The following is a 15,841-nucleotide window of genomic DNA, read 5'->3' as shown; positions in this document are numbered from 1 at the left end:
TCCCTTGGGAAAGTGCAAAGAATAGGGGATAGTTCTGAATTAAATTCTAATGAGTAGGTATTCACCTATTTATTTTATAGAAAATTAATGATAGGTGATTGTAGTGAATATGTATACTATAATTTATTATTTATTTGCCCATTATTATAAATGGTATTTAAACTTGAGTAAGTCTGTCAGTAATCAAATAGATAGGTGCTTATTAGAATAGAAGAAAGGTACAATAAGAAGTAGGTAATAAGTAATAATGTTGATTGCTGACATACAGTAATTAGGGCATTTTTGTTGTTGTTGTATTCAATTTTTGTTGATTTTTTTTTTTTTAATTGCTATGTATCAATTGTATCATACATAAACATGAGTAGTGATGTATGATATGGATGTGATATATTATGTGAATTTTGAAACTTTTAAAATAGTTTAGCTAAAGGCGTCAAGTTCAAGAAAGTATGTCAAAATATCTGCAATTAAATTACCAATATCATTGTGTTTTGGCGATTTAAAAATTGATCCTTTAGCTTTTAGGGCCTGTTGCAGTTTGGATTGTCTAGAAACTTCTGTGGCCTATTATATCATGACATCGAGGAGGATCATGGATCTTTTCTCCTTCTTTAGGTACGTAAATAGTAAGATAGCCCTTGGAATTAATTTTATTACCCGATTGAAGCTCGAATAGGACCATAAATTTCTCTTGTTCCAAGACACATGCTACCTATTCTAAACTTTTAAAGAAAATGCCTACCAAAGAGGCTAATGATATCGTTCATTGGAAAAGGAAGCGCAGTCGCCTGAAAGGCCAAAACTATGAAAATGATAGAGAATCTCTACGCACTAAAAGTCGAGCGAGTACGCTTCCACAACGTGTGACGGGCTTAAAGAGATAAATACTTACTTTTGACACCTTCCTAAGAACAGAGGTTGCCATCGCATCGTACGACAAAGGATATATTCCGGAAGCATGAACTATTCTCGTTTGTCAGCCTCCTATAAAATATCCACGGGAAATATTGACGTCCTATGGTTCGATCACTGGAATTGAATTGAATATTTCACCGTGTGACTATAGTAGCTATCATTGTGCTCATGACATCAATCATTATCAAGATTTCCAATATTTGCATTAATTTCTTTTTCCGAAGTCAATTTTAAATGCTTTTGCTTACTTGCAGATTTTAAAGTATAAATTGATTATTTGTAGTATGGTATGGGGGTCTATCTACCGGATTTAGATATCATTATTTTTTTTCTTCATATTGTAGTTTTTACTCTCATAATATTATCTGATCTTACTTCTTTCCCCTAATATTACTCAAGCTATCATTGTGCTCATGACATCAATCATTATCAAGATTTCCAATATTTGCATTAATTTCTTTTTCCGAAGTCAATTTTAAATGCTTACTTGCAGATTTTAAAGTATAAATTGATTATTTGTACTATGGTATGGGGGTCTATCTACCGGATTTAGATATCATTATTTTTTTTCTTCATATTGTAGTTTTACTCTCATAATATTATCTGATCTTACTCCTTTCCGCTAATATTACTCGTTCATCATTTCTATTGTAGGTACTTAGGTAGATATTAGCTGGAAATATGTACGTAAACAATTTTTTTCAATAATCAGAGGAAACTATTTTACATTTTTCCTTGGAACGTCAAATAAAAATGAAATTTTCAACCTTAAAATAATTTTTCGCTGCTTTGACTTCAGATTTGGATTTTTGAGGACTTTTTACATAGGAATCGACCTTTCATGCTAAATGTTTTCCCAAATGCATAACCACTATTTAAGTACGGTTCTTTTTCAGTAGGTACTTCTTTTTTTGCAATTTTATGGCATTTTTTCAAATTTTGCTAAAATATGGCAAAATAGTATGGCGCCATGGCAATATGGCATTTGAACTTCCTTAATGATATCTAAGTACCTATTAGGTACCCAGATAGCTAGGTAGATGCCATTAGAAAACACTACGTGAAGAAAAAACAAGCATTTTGTATGAATGCCTGAAAACTATTGTGTGTATGCGACACGCCATACAGAAAAACAATGATTAAATTTTATTGTAGGTTGGGTAGGACTAGGACGGTATAGGTAGGTATTTACCTGCAGCTTTTAATGCTGATACCTAGGCACATACCTACCTATGATCTATGGTTTTATTACTAGGTAAAACTTTTGAGTTTGATTTGATACATTCAATTTTGTTAATCACAATAAATTGTACGATAGGTACCTATTGCGTTTTTAACCCATTAAGTTCTGGCGTTCACATACATGAACCAAAGCCTCCAAATCCTCAAAAAACTCCAAATCCTCTTCTTTCACAGGAGAAAGCGGAACGTTTGCTATGAGCCGCTCACCGGTTTGCCTATCGACAGCCATTGTGAGGTGAAGGAGCCAGCATGCAGTCTGAATCGTGCCTACCGCAATCCCGACGGCTCCCGAGTTCAGAGGAAGTATTACCGATATAATTACCCGTGTCAGATGGCTTTGGATGGCAAGGAGTGTAACCCACCTGTATACTCTCAGTCAGACTTCTTCCCCATGGTAATTTGGATCTATAGATATATATTTACATTCTCAAAGGTTTTTTTTTTTTTGAAGAGGTTTGAGAGAGGGTCAACTGTAACTGCTATGGTCTTATCGTCCCGAAATCGAGAGGAGAGAAGGAAGACAGGATAGGAGAAAGCCAGCCGTTTCCGAGAACGAACATTATCCCATCAGGATAAAATCCGCCCCGGGCGGGAATCGAACCCGCGGCCTAGCGCTTACAAGGCAGACGCACTACCAACTAAGCTAACTAGGCTGGCGAGGATTTTTTTTTCCCCCCGAAAGGTTTGATAGAAGGAACTGTAACTGCTATGGTCTTATCGTCCCGAAATCGAAGAGAGAAGGAAGACAGGATAGGAGAAAGTCAGCCGTTCCGAGAACGAACATTATCCCATCAGGATAAAATCCGCCCCGAGCGGGAATCGAACCCGCGGCCTAGCGCTTACAAGGCAGACGCACTACCAACTAAGCTAACTAGGCTGGCGAGGATTTTTTTTCCCCGAAAGGTTTGATAGAAGGAACCGTAACTGCTAAGGTCTTATCGTCCCGAAATCGAACAGAGAAGGAATACAGTAGAAAGCCAGCCGTTCTGAGTAGAAAGCCAGCCGTAGAAAGCCAGCCGTACGATTTATCCGTTGAGGATAAAATTTGCCCTGGGCGGGAATGGAATCCGCGGCCTAGCGCTTACAAGGCAGACGCGCTACCAACCAAGCTAACTAGGCTGGCTATGGCTAACCTATTAGAAAACAGACCATGATTTGTTTTCTGATAGGTAGCTATGCTATCATAAAAAGAAAATATGACAATACAGAAGAACCTAGAAACATGACAGAGTTGGAAATTAGGTAGGTTCAACGTATATTTTGTTGAATTTGGAACTGCATGTACGAGTATGTGGTTGTTGCTAGGAAAAATAGCTATATGTATTTCCATGGATTCATAATTTCATACCCATCAACAAATTCCAATTCAGCTAATTAACAAATGCAATCAGCGTGCTATTTCCAATATTTTCCCCAATATTAATGAGTAATAAATTAAGTCATCTATTAGACTAATTAAATTGCGGGTGTCCTCGATAAGTTAGAAATAAATTTATGAAGCTGCGTCCACACTTTCGTCGTTGATTTGTGGCGATAGACGGAAGTTTAAAATTAGCTGTGATCTGTCATAGAATGATAAAGTTCCTGTCAGCTTACATTTGAGCAGTTCAGATGTTCCTTAACAGAAAAAATATAATAATAATATTCTTATTAAATAAAATTGTTTTTTGATAATCGTGAAATATTTTTTTTCAACATCTATCTTGGTCTGAAGATGATGTCCTGAGTGACATCTATGTATATGTATAAATTGTATATATGTACCATAAATAAAGAGTAATATGTTGAAAAAAAAAAAAAATTAAAAACTTTTAATCGTAATTGTCTTGATAAAATTATTATACCTATTCTTATTTTTATCTGAATTATTATTATTTTTTTTTAATATTCTTACTATTGTATGGATACCATTGGAACACATAAGTCCCATTTTTTAAATTTTATTATTATTGATATAAATGATATAATTATTGCAGTGAAGCAGCGAAAATTAATAATGGCACCCAGAGATAATAAGATACGAGTATTAAAGCTCACCAATTCAAAAACTTTTAAATTTGTCTTGATAAAAATATTATACCTATTCTTATTTTTATCTGAATTAATTTTTTACTTTCTCTTTTTTTTTAATATTCTTACTATTGTATGGATACCATTGGAACACATAAGTCCCATTTTTTAAATTTTATTATTATTAATATAAATGATATAATCATTGCAGTGAAGCAGCGAAAATTAATAATGGCACCCAGAGATAATAATATACGAGTATATAATGCACCTCGTCGTAACAATTAATTGACCCTGACTTAATTAAAAACCTGATGCTATTCGAATAATGACCATGAAAATATTTTCTAATATCGTAAAGTGCACTCCAAATTTTGTGGTTCATAAAATGAAATAATTAGGTGAAAAATGTGGTGTGAGCATCATACGACTTTCTATTAATTACAATGCGGGGGGAAAAAAAGATGAAACATTAGAAAACTACTTTTCTTTTAGAAATATCGAAAATGGGTAGGTACCTACATGCTCGTACGGACTACGGTCTTTCAACCATGGACGAAAAATCTTTCATTTTTCTGTCGATTTTAAAAACCTGGACCAATACCAATACTATCCAAATTTTGTGGTTCATAAAATGAAATAATTAGGTGAAAAATGTGGTGTGAGCATCATACGACTTTCTATTAATTACAATGCGGGGGGGAAAAAAGATGAAACATTAGAAAACTACTTTTCTTTTAGAAATATCGAAAATGGGTAGTTACCTACTTACTCGTAAATATGCTCGTACGGACTACGGTCATTCAAACCATGGAAGAAAAATCTTTCATGTTTCTGTTGATTTTAAGATACCTATCGGAATACAAAAAGCATGAATAATGTGACTATAACAACCGAGTTTTGTTTCAAAGACTACTTCTCCCAGGTTCACTTTTGCCCGGAGGTACTAGGAGAGAATTCGCTGAACTTTACAAGTCTACGAGTTCAAACTCAGGATAACAACTTATCTTCAGGTGTCTGGCAAACGAGCAACATGGTTATTTAGAAGATTAGTTCAAGCTAAAGATTGTATTGAGGATTTACAAAAGATTTTCTTTTTCTTGACATGTGAAAGGGACCCTAACCCAGCTCTTTAAACGGCTAAGGTCATACAACTGTATTTTTCATTTGGCAAAAAGGATTTACCTGGTGCTCCCCCAGTTTCCACGAAAGACACGTCACTGACTGATGATTCTAACCACGGTATAGGTTTAACAATAGCTCCTCGCGCTGGAATCATGTTTCCGTCTTCACTTCTTCAACTAGGTATGTTCTAACTTCCACTCTTCCACACATAGTTGATTGTGGAGGTACCATGGCACACAAACAACTTCCTCTTCTGTTGACGAGGGTTTCGTGCAAAGACACGTCACTGACTGCTGATTCTAACCACGGTATAGGTTTAACAATAGCTCCTCGCGCTGGAATCATGTTTCCGTCTTCACTTCTTCAACTATGTTCTAACTTCCACTCTTCCACACATAGTGGATTGTGGAGGTATCATGGTACACAAACAACTTCCTCTTCTGTTGACGAGGGTTTCGTGTTCCTTCCTTAGCACACGTTAGAGTGGTTCTCAATCCCGGGTTCGATTCCCGGCGGGTCGAAGTTTTTTTCGGCACTTTGCTTGGAGTTCGGGACTCAGCCTAGTGAGGACAATTGAGTAGCTACTTTAATCGAGTAGAGACCAGCGGCGGTATTACCAATGTAAAATATTGTGATAGCCACAAAAGTTGTGAAAAAGCTCTGCTTTAACACAGATAAATTCATAATCAAGTGGTTCGCAATCTAGTCCTAACATTGCTCCCTCATGGGTGAGAGCGAAGAAGGTAGATTAACCACAAGGCCTAGTGAGGACAATTGAGTAGCTACTTTAATCGAGTAGAGACCAGCGGCGGTTTACCATTGTAAAAAGATGATTGAAATATGGAAATCAGGAAGCTTACTAATGCTGTGATATCCACAAAAGTTGTGAAAAGGCTCTGCTTTAACACAAATAAATTCATGATCAAGTGGTTCGCAATCTAGTCCTAACATTGCTCCCATCATGGGCCAGGTTCTAGTTATGTATTGGGCTCCATTTGTTTGTATCTTTTTTAGGCTTGCCACTCACTATCATTTACATCTGATCAGGTCCGCCTGTCAGATCTACCTGTCTTACTGCTAACTCCCTTTATTTCCTCGTAATATTAAAAGAATAGCTTTGTGAAAATAATTATCATTAGGAACGTTCATTAAAACTTGATATTATGTAACTATAATGTAACAAACCTTATAAAGTACGTCTCAAAGGCATGATAAATTAAAAATGTTGCAAAAATGGCGCATCCACTAATTTTAGTGAACAACAATAGGTAATATTTTGAGATGTTTTCATTTTCCATAAAAAAGATGGCATATTTCACGGCTTTTATTATTTCGTAGCAATCGATCTTCTATTCTGCTATTTATTTGTTACCTATTAGTGGATGTGTCACTTTTACAAGTGGACTTTTTTGTAAAATTAGTGGATGTGCCATTTTCACTAGTTTTTTTGTACAATTTGATGGATGTGCAATTTTTACATGAAAGTTTTTCGATGATTTTTCATTTTTTTTTCTTTGTAGGAAAAGTAGTTGTGTCATTTTAACTAGATTTTTTTTCCTCTACATCGGACAATAGCAGGAAGATGGGATATTTCACGGCCTTTATTATTTCGTAGCAATCGATCATCTATTCTGCTATTTATTTGTTACCTATTAGTGGATGTGTCATTTTTACAAGTGGACCTTTTTGTAAAATTAGTGGATGTGCCATTTCCACTAGTTTTTGTACAATTTGGTGGATGTGCAATTTTTACATGAAAGTTTTTCGATGATTTTTCATTTTTTTTTTTCTTTGTAGGAAAAGTAGTTGTGTCATTTTAACTAGATTTTTTTCCCTTTCTACATCGGACAATAGCAGGATAGAAACTGAACTGATGATGTATTTCATTCTTCATCGATGGCTCGTCCGTTGTTGATTTATGTTTCCAATTCATCTGGCATGGTCCTCTCTCTATTCTATTATCATTTCTCCATTCATTGTAAACATGTTTCTCCTATCTCCTGATTATTCTCATTCATTTCACAAAGCTTTCTATTCACAATGTTGTTTTTCCTCTGTTCCAGTTGAATGTTTTTCTCGTTCTGCTTCCTCAGTTGGGAATGGCGGAAGCTTTGATTTGATCTTCATGACCACGATTGTAGGGGATAGCAAGGTGAAGAGGGGGAGGAATACCACTCACCTGATGTTTCTTCACTCTTACTTAGATGCCGGCGTTGTCCTTCTTCCTTTGGGGGTGTGGATTGGAAAAGGTGTGCACTGTGTGGACTGTATGGCTTATAGAAATATAAACAGAGTGATATCATCATGAAGAAGATTGATTGAGCAGACTGTCATGCTCGACTGAGTGGCCTAATAACTCAGAGTAACACTCTCTTCACTAGAGAGGACCTCCCTAGAGAGTACTCAGGCTCGTTTCTAGAGTCCGCGGGTTCGAATCCCGTTTTGGCATTGGAGCGAGCGAGAGAGAGAGAGAGAGAGAGAGAGAGAGAGAGAGGAGACTTATTTTCGACTTTAATTTTTGCAAGGGAATAAGAAAGCACGGAATGGTACCCGCCTAGGAATTCGTCCAAATTCCTCTTTTGAGAGTTTTGAGAAAATGCGGTGCGGGCTCGGTCCGGTTTGGTGTGTCCCGACCCTGACCTTTCAATGAGACTGAGTGAGAGTCACAGGACGAGTACGGAGTAAACTCGTGTATGACATTTTTTTCGAGGGGAGTAAACTAATAAGTTTTTGGGACTTGGGAGTAAACTCATTTCCTGATCCATACTGTATAGTTTATTCTCAACTACAATAGTTAACTCCTTTCAGGGGGTACATACAAGTACATATTACCAGGTACAATACGTAAATGGGATTTACTTTTGCATTTTCTTGGAACAACCCTTATTATCCCTGAATTATTGTAAACCTCTTCAGGCGAAATTGTAAGCGAAATTCCAGAAAGCGTTATCTTGAATTTTTCGCAAACAATTTTTAATAAAACTTTTCTGGGAATAATAATAAGGCGCAGATTTCCAAGAATGTTCACTTGGTATTTTCTACCTGACATAGTTATACATACACAACTTTGATATTGTTACTTTCCATTAACCCAGTAGTCTAGTGACTCTAGTGATCTTATATTTTAGAGGCCCACATTTTTTAGTCATAACAAGTGAAACAAGTCTAATAGAAAATTTTTCTTGAGTTTTTGAGCATCTGGAATAATTTCCCTCAAGTGCAGAACGGCTATGAAACAAATTGCATCATTTTGCAGGAGCAAGTAGGTATGATATCCAGAGAAGTTCAGAATATGGCACTTATTTTTCCAAAATATGGCACTAAAACACATAGCAATATGGCATTTATTTTGGGAAAATATGGCATTTATTTGTTCAAAACATGGCAAAATAAGCAATTTTTTTTTCAATAATCAGAGGAAACTATTTTACATTTTTCCTTGGAACGTCAAATAAAAATGAAATTTTCAACCTTAAAATATTTTTTCGCTGCTTTGACTTCAGATTTGGATTTTTGAGGACTTTTTACATAGGAATGGACCTTTCATGCTAAATGTTTTCCCAAATGCATCACCACTATTTAAGTACGGTTCTTTTTCAGTACTTTTTTTTTGCAATTTTATGGCATTTTTTTCAAATTTTGCTAAAATATGGCAAAATAGTATGGCGCCATGGCAATATGGCATTTGAACTTCCTTAATGATATCTAAGTATTAGTACCCAGATAGCTAGATGCCAATTATAGAAAACACTACGTGAAGGAAAAACAAGCATTTTGTATGAATGCCTGAAAACTATTGTGTGTATGCAACACGCCATACAGAAAAACGATGATTAAATTTTATTGTAGGTTGGGTAGGACTATGACGGATGACGGTATAGGATAGGTAGGTATTTACCTGCAGCTTTTAAATTGCTGATACCTAGGTACATACCTACCTATGATCTATGGTTTTATTACTGAAACTTTGGAGTTTGATTTGATACGTTCAATTTTGCTAATCACAACTAGGTACATACCTACCTATGATCTATGGTTTTATTACTGAAACTTTGGAGTTTGATTTGATACGTTCAATTTTGCTAATCACAATAAATTGTACGATAGGTAGGTACCTATTGCGTTTTTAACCCATTAAGTTCTGGCGTTCACATACATGAACCAAAGCCTCCAAATCATCCAAAAATTCCAAATCCTCTTCTTTCACAGGAGAAAGCGGAACGTTTGCTATGAGCCGCTCACCGGTTTGCCTATCGACAGCCATTGTGAGGTGAAGGAGCCAGCATGCAGTCTGAATCGTGCTTACCGCAATCCCGACGGCACCCGAGTTCAGAGGAAGTATTACCGATATAATTACCCGTGTCAGATGGCTTTGGACGGCAAGGAGTGTAACCCACCTGTCTACTCTCAGTCAGACTTCTTCCCCATGGTAATTTGGATCTATAGATATTTACATTTTTTCTCAAAGGTTTTTTTTTTTTTGAAGAGGTTTGAGAGAGGGTCTAACTGTACTTTTTTAAGCGAATGCAAATATCAAGTTTTTTTTTAAAGAGGTTTGACAGAGGGAACTGTGACTGCTAGAGAAATCGAAGAGAGAAGGAAGACAGGATAGGAGAAAGCCAGCCGTTCCGAGAACGAACATTATCCCATCAGGATAAAAAAAAAAAACACATGTATTTTTTTGTTAAGAGGTTTGACAGAGGGAACTGTAACTGCTATGGTCTTATCGTCCCAAAATCAGAGAAGGAAGAGAGGGATAGGAGAAAGTCAGCCGTTCCGAGAACGAACATTATCCCATCAGGATAAAATCCGCCCCGGGCGGGAATCGAACCGGCGGCCTAGCGCTTACAAGGCAGACGCACTACCAACTAAGCTAACTAGGCTGGCGAGGATTTTTTTCCCCCCGAAAGGTTTGATAGAAGGAACCGTAACTGCTAAGGTCTTATCGTCCCGAAATCGTACAGAGAAGAAATACAGGACAAAGCCAGCCGTTCTGAGAACAACTACCTAATATCCGTTGATAAAATTGGCCCCGGGCGGGAATGGAATCCGCGGCCTAGCGCTTACACGGCAGACGCGCTACCAACCAAGCTAACTAGGCTGGGTATGGCTAACCTATTAGAAAACAGACCATGTTTTCTGATAGGTAGGTAGCTATCAGAGATGTGCAAAATGCTTTTGAAAACCAATTTGAAATGTAAAATGCCTCTAGAAAACCAATTTGAAATGCAAAATGTAAAATGCTTTTTAAAAACCAATTTGAAATGTAAAATGCAAAATGTACATTTTGAAAATGGTTTTTTAAATGCTTTTTAAAATGGATTTTCAAACAATAAGCCCTTGTAACCCTTGTACAAAAATCATGTTATTTACTAAAAATAAAGTGAGAAAAATACAGAAAAATTAAGCAGCAAGTCCAGGATGTCAATGAAACTGGGCCCAATAAGACCAATTACATACTTAGCTAAAATTCTTCTACTGGCCACTGAGAAAACTATAGCCAAAATGTACTGACAAGTGATTTTTCACTAAATTTAGTGAATTGTTGGCAAATCTAGTGATTTAGTGATTTGAGGCAAAATCTAGTGATTTTTGAAAGAAATGTAATTTCATTGCAAAATTGCTCTTAAAGCTGAAAAAATAGACTTTTTTTTCAGAAATCTACAATTTGCCCCTCCAAATTAGTCGCGTATGCAATATGCACTGCTTAAAATTTAGTGAAAGCGCTATAGTTGCCTTCACACATTTTTTTTTTTTTTTTTCAAAACCAGCGGCGATAGCACCTTGAGGTCGTGGTTATGTACCGGGTTGAGATAGGCAAGGTTGGTAAACTTGCCTTGTTTTTAAGTTACCACCCCCATTAGTACTGTCTCAGCTCAACCCGGCAACCCGGCACATAACCACAACCTGAAAGCATCAGTTCCGCATGGATCACTGAAGTTGAGCACGGTTGCGCGTGGTTAGTACCCGGATGGGTGACCATCTGGCCAATAGCGTGCTGCTAGCTTTTTTTTTAAAAAAAAAAAAAAAGTTATTGGAGTCAGAGAAAGTAAAAATGTTAACTGGTTTTTCCATTGTCTATAGAGGATTTTTCACTATTAACCCGTGAGTACACGCGTTAAAAATCCGAACGTCAGTACACGCGTGTAGAGAAAAAATCTCACACCTGGTTTTCCTTTGTATTTCGTTCTGTTTGAAGAATTATGTAATATTTTTAAGATAGATTATGTCGGTTTATGAATTCAAACTGTGTTTAAAGTAATTTCAGCAACTTTTTTTTAAACAATTGCAGTTCGAACCCCTGGTTTGACATTTTTTTAATTTTCCTAAGCAAAATAATGTACACGAATCGAATAAAGAGGGGATGATAATTGGATATTTATTTACGTTTTTCAGTCATAAAGAAATCAGAAAATATACCACTTCTGAATTTGAAACAAACCGTTGAGCGGATTCGAACGGCCGACCTCTAGAACAGAAGTCCGACCTCTAGAAAATATTACAATGAGGTCAAAAATTAAATATGATATAATTTTGTTTAAAATTATTTTATTATTTAATATAGATTAATTATTAAAAGTAATTATCTCATTAAATCAAACTAAACAGTTTGTAACAGAACCAATAGAAGAGAAAAACTTTTTAAAAAACGAGAAAAAAAAGGTTACGTCAGTACACGCGTGATGAAAAAAAAATCTCACATTCAGTTGCCGCTTCGAACTTTCCGCCACGTCACGGAAACAACTGGAATTGAAAATAGGTCAATGGACTGTGGTTAGTCTAGTTTAACCATATAATTAAGCTTATTAGGTGAGATTTTCACTAATTTATCGGTTAGTTTTTTTTTTTTTTTTTTTAAAATATATATCAGAATATAAGTTCACACCATATTTTGCTCATAAAAGAGTGTACAATATATAAGCCTTTACTAGGTTAATTGTTTGAGGGAGCGGGGAGCGACGTTAAAAATTCGACGCGACGCAAAAAGACACTTGGCCTATAGTAGATACTAACGCATACCTAATACATTATTAACATACCTAATACATTATACGTATACTATCTACTGAAATATTTTGACAAAATGATTTACTTAATGCTTAAGGTGTCGTTAAGAAGAAGAAGGAGAAGAAGAAGAAGAAGAAGAAGAAGAAGAAGAAGAAGAAGAAGAAGAAGAAGAAGAAGACCCTTCAAGCTTGGAGGGTAGTATAAACTCAGTGTCGAAAGACGCAATTTGAATCAAGTCTGGAGAAAAGACCTGCTCGAATAGTACTAAAGAATTCCTTTACAAAACAAAACCAATTTGAAATGTAAAATGTAAATGTACATTTTACATTTTGCATTTTCCATTTTGCATTTTGCGGTTCGCACATCTCTGGTAGCTATATGCTATCATAGAAAGAAAATATGAAAATACAGAAGAACCTAGAAACATAACAGAGTTGGAAATTAGGTAGGTATACAAGGTACCTTTTGTTGAATTTGGAACTGCATGTAGGAGTATGTGGGTGTTGCTAGAAAAAATGCCTATATTATGTATTTCCTATATGTACCAATCTCAGTGGTGCAGTGGTTGGCACGGTGGACTTTGAATCTGGAGGTTGGTGGTTCGAGTCCAAGTAATGTCATGAAATTTAGCGTAGTATATTAAGCAGGGAACGACATTTGTGACAAGCATTTATGCTTAACACAATTAAAATTGCTTTTACCTATCTATATGTATTTCCATGGATTCATAATTTCATACCCCATCAACAAATTCCAATTCAGCTAATTAACAAATGCAATCAGCGTGCTATTTCCAATATTTTCCCCAATATTAATGAGTAATAAATTAAGTCATCTATTAGACTAATTAAATTGCGGGTGTCCTCGATAAGTTAGAAATAAATTTATGAAGCTGCGTCCACACTTTCGTCGTTGATTTGTGGCGATAGACGGAAGTTTAAAATTAGCTGTGATCTGTCATAGAATGATAAAGTTCCTGTCAGCTTACATTTGAGCAGTTCAGATGTTCCTTAACAGAAAAAATATAATAATAATATTCTTATTAAATAAAATTGTTTTTTGATAATCGTGAAATATTTTTTTTCAACATCTATCTTGGTCTGAAGATGATGTCCTGAGTGACATCGAAAGCTCACCAATTCAAAAACTTTTAAATTTGTCTTGATAAAAATATTATACCTATTCTTATTTTTATCTGAATTAATTTTTTACTTTCTCTTTTTTTTTAATATTCTTACTATTGTATGGATACCATTGGAACACATAAGTCCCATTTTTTAAATTTTATTATTATTAATATAAATGATATAATCATTGCAGTGAAGCAGCGAAAATTAATAATGGCACCCAGAGATAATAATATACGAGTATATAATGCACCTCGTCGTAACAATTAATTGACCCTGACTTAATTAAAAACCTGATGCTATTCGAATAATGACCATGAAAATATTTTCTAATATCGTAAAGTGCACTCCAAATTTTGTGGTTCATAAAATGAAATAATTAGGTGAAAAATGTGGTGTGAGCATCATACGACTTTCTATTAATTACAATGCGGGGGGAAAAAAAGATGAAACATTAGAAAACTACTTTTCTTTTAGAAATATCGAAAATGGGTAGGTACCTACATGCTCGTACGGACTACGGTCTTTCAACCATGGACGAAAAATCTTTCATTTTTCTGTCGATTTTAAAAACCTGGACCAATACCAATACTATCTCATGTCTGTAGGCTCCCAGTACCTACATGTACCTAATAGAAAGTAAAAAAAAAAAAAAAAAAAAAAAAAAAAAACCCAATCCTGCAAGGAATCATCTCGCATGAAAATATGCTGATAATTTTTCGTGCATGTGTGTATGGAAAAATGGAAATCATTAATAGTGCTAAGCTTTGGATCTATCCAAACTTTGAAATAAGTTATCTTTTTCAAGAGATTTCCCCCCGAAGGATATTTTCCTCCCAAACAGGATCCTCCGTTATTCACCAGTAGTATAAAGCATGTTGAATAATTTCCACACAGAGTGCCAAATTAGCTCTCGCAAGAAGGGGTTCTTCTTGAAGAGTGGAGAGATTGAGAATTTTGAATGCATGCAATGAAATGGTCTTGCAAAATTTTCTCCTCTGGTTGGGGTTATAAAAATTTTTTTTTTTTTTTTTTTTTTTTTTTTTTTTGCGGAAATATCTAGGTATTTGAAATTTAAAAATACCCATTTTTAAATTGGAAAATATTAAAAATAAAAATAATAAGTAGGTCGGTAGGTATGGGTATTAATAAAAGTAGGTGGATAAATAAATTGTTGTTCATAAAAAGTTATAGTGTTCTCCCAAGTGGAAACTCCAATCAATATGCAAATAGTGTTGAACAGTGCCAGAATTAAATAGCTGATAATAATTATAGGTATGTAGTTATCTACATAAATATGTAGATGTACCTATTTTGTATGATGTGTGTCACAAGTCACACATAGCTAAATCAAAATTTCTTCACGGCCGGCGGCCAGGCCTCCCCAAAGGCCGAATAGGGCTTAGAATCTTAGGAGAAATTCCCTTCCTATAGGATAAGAAAAGTGAAAAAGGGAAAAATTAACTATAAAACTCACTACTTACTACGTTAGCTCGTTCACCACAAATATCTACATCACGTGACATTTTGCATTTCTTCTCACAGCACCCTATTTTCAACTTATTAACTTGAAAGAGTTCCTGATTCATATTCACGTAGGGTACCCACCTCAAATAAAGTATACAAGAAGTCTAGCATAGTGGTAATGGGGTGAGGCACCCAATTCAGCACCCATCTTTTCATACACGAGTTACCTTGGGGTAGAAAGCAAGGTTTTTCTTTTCGCTCCAACTTTTTCCCCTTCTCACCAAAGAGAATTTTGTCAAGATTAAAAAGCTCTCTTTACGAGAATTTTGTCAAGATTGAAAAGCTCTCTTTACGAGATTAGTAAGTTGATGTGAGGTATTGATGGGGATAGGGATATGAGGTATTGATGGGAGAATGGGGGTGATAAGGTATTGATGTGAATTGGTTGATGCATGGCTTGAAAATTTGTATTAACCTAAAAACGAAATTTGAGGTCACAACTTTGGTCGTATCAGGTGGAAAGGTGGATTTCTAATGCATTATTTAATAAATTGAGTTGTATACTTTTGTAAATGTTTGTAAAACAAATTCAATTTTATAAAATTAATAAGTACCTATTGGACAATAAAAAAATATATCCGAAGGTCCTACGATTAATTCCAACTTATTCTTTGTTTTTTAAAAAAATAAAAGCTAATATTTACCTCCATAGGTAGGTACAAAACTATTTTTACTTTCTATTACTACAGTATAGCGAGCTATACTAGTTTTTTCTACTTCTAGAATAGGTACTAGGTAGAAATACACTGCCTAGGCAAAGCTTAGTATTATTTCAAGGCACAAATTAATGTAAGGCTTATTTTTTTATTAACCTTTACCTCCCATCTCTACCTTCGCCTTTGTTACAAGAATACTAGTTCTAATTTCCCTCTTCTCTCTCTTTTTCC

At 35.2% G+C, this 15,841-nt stretch overlaps 1 protein-coding gene across 1 annotated transcript in view; it reads left to right on the top strand.

Moving 5' to 3' along the window:
• Nucleotides 1-2,331: 2,331 nt before the first annotated feature.
• LOC103514598 overlaps nucleotides 2,332-15,841 on the top strand; it is a gene marked incomplete at its 5' end in the record, with an annotated part of 19,717 nt that continues 6,207 nt past the window's right edge. The window contains 3 exons of the mRNA XM_026827525.1: nucleotides 2,332-2,551; nucleotides 8,209-8,216; nucleotides 9,502-9,721. Of these exons, the coding sequence (XP_026683326.1) occupies nucleotides 2,332-2,551; nucleotides 8,209-8,216; nucleotides 9,502-9,721 (448 nt within the window). The remainder of the gene's footprint in view (nucleotides 2,552-8,208; nucleotides 8,217-9,501; nucleotides 9,722-15,841) is intronic.

The sequence above is a fragment of the Diaphorina citri genome, unplaced genomic scaffold (genome assembly GCF_000475195.1).
Source record: "Diaphorina citri unplaced genomic scaffold, Diaci psyllid genome assembly version 1.1 scaffold1177, whole genome shotgun sequence".
NCBI lineage: Eukaryota > Metazoa > Arthropoda > Insecta > Hemiptera > Psyllidae > Diaphorina > Diaphorina citri.
This window is presented reverse-complemented; position numbering and strand designations above follow the sequence as displayed.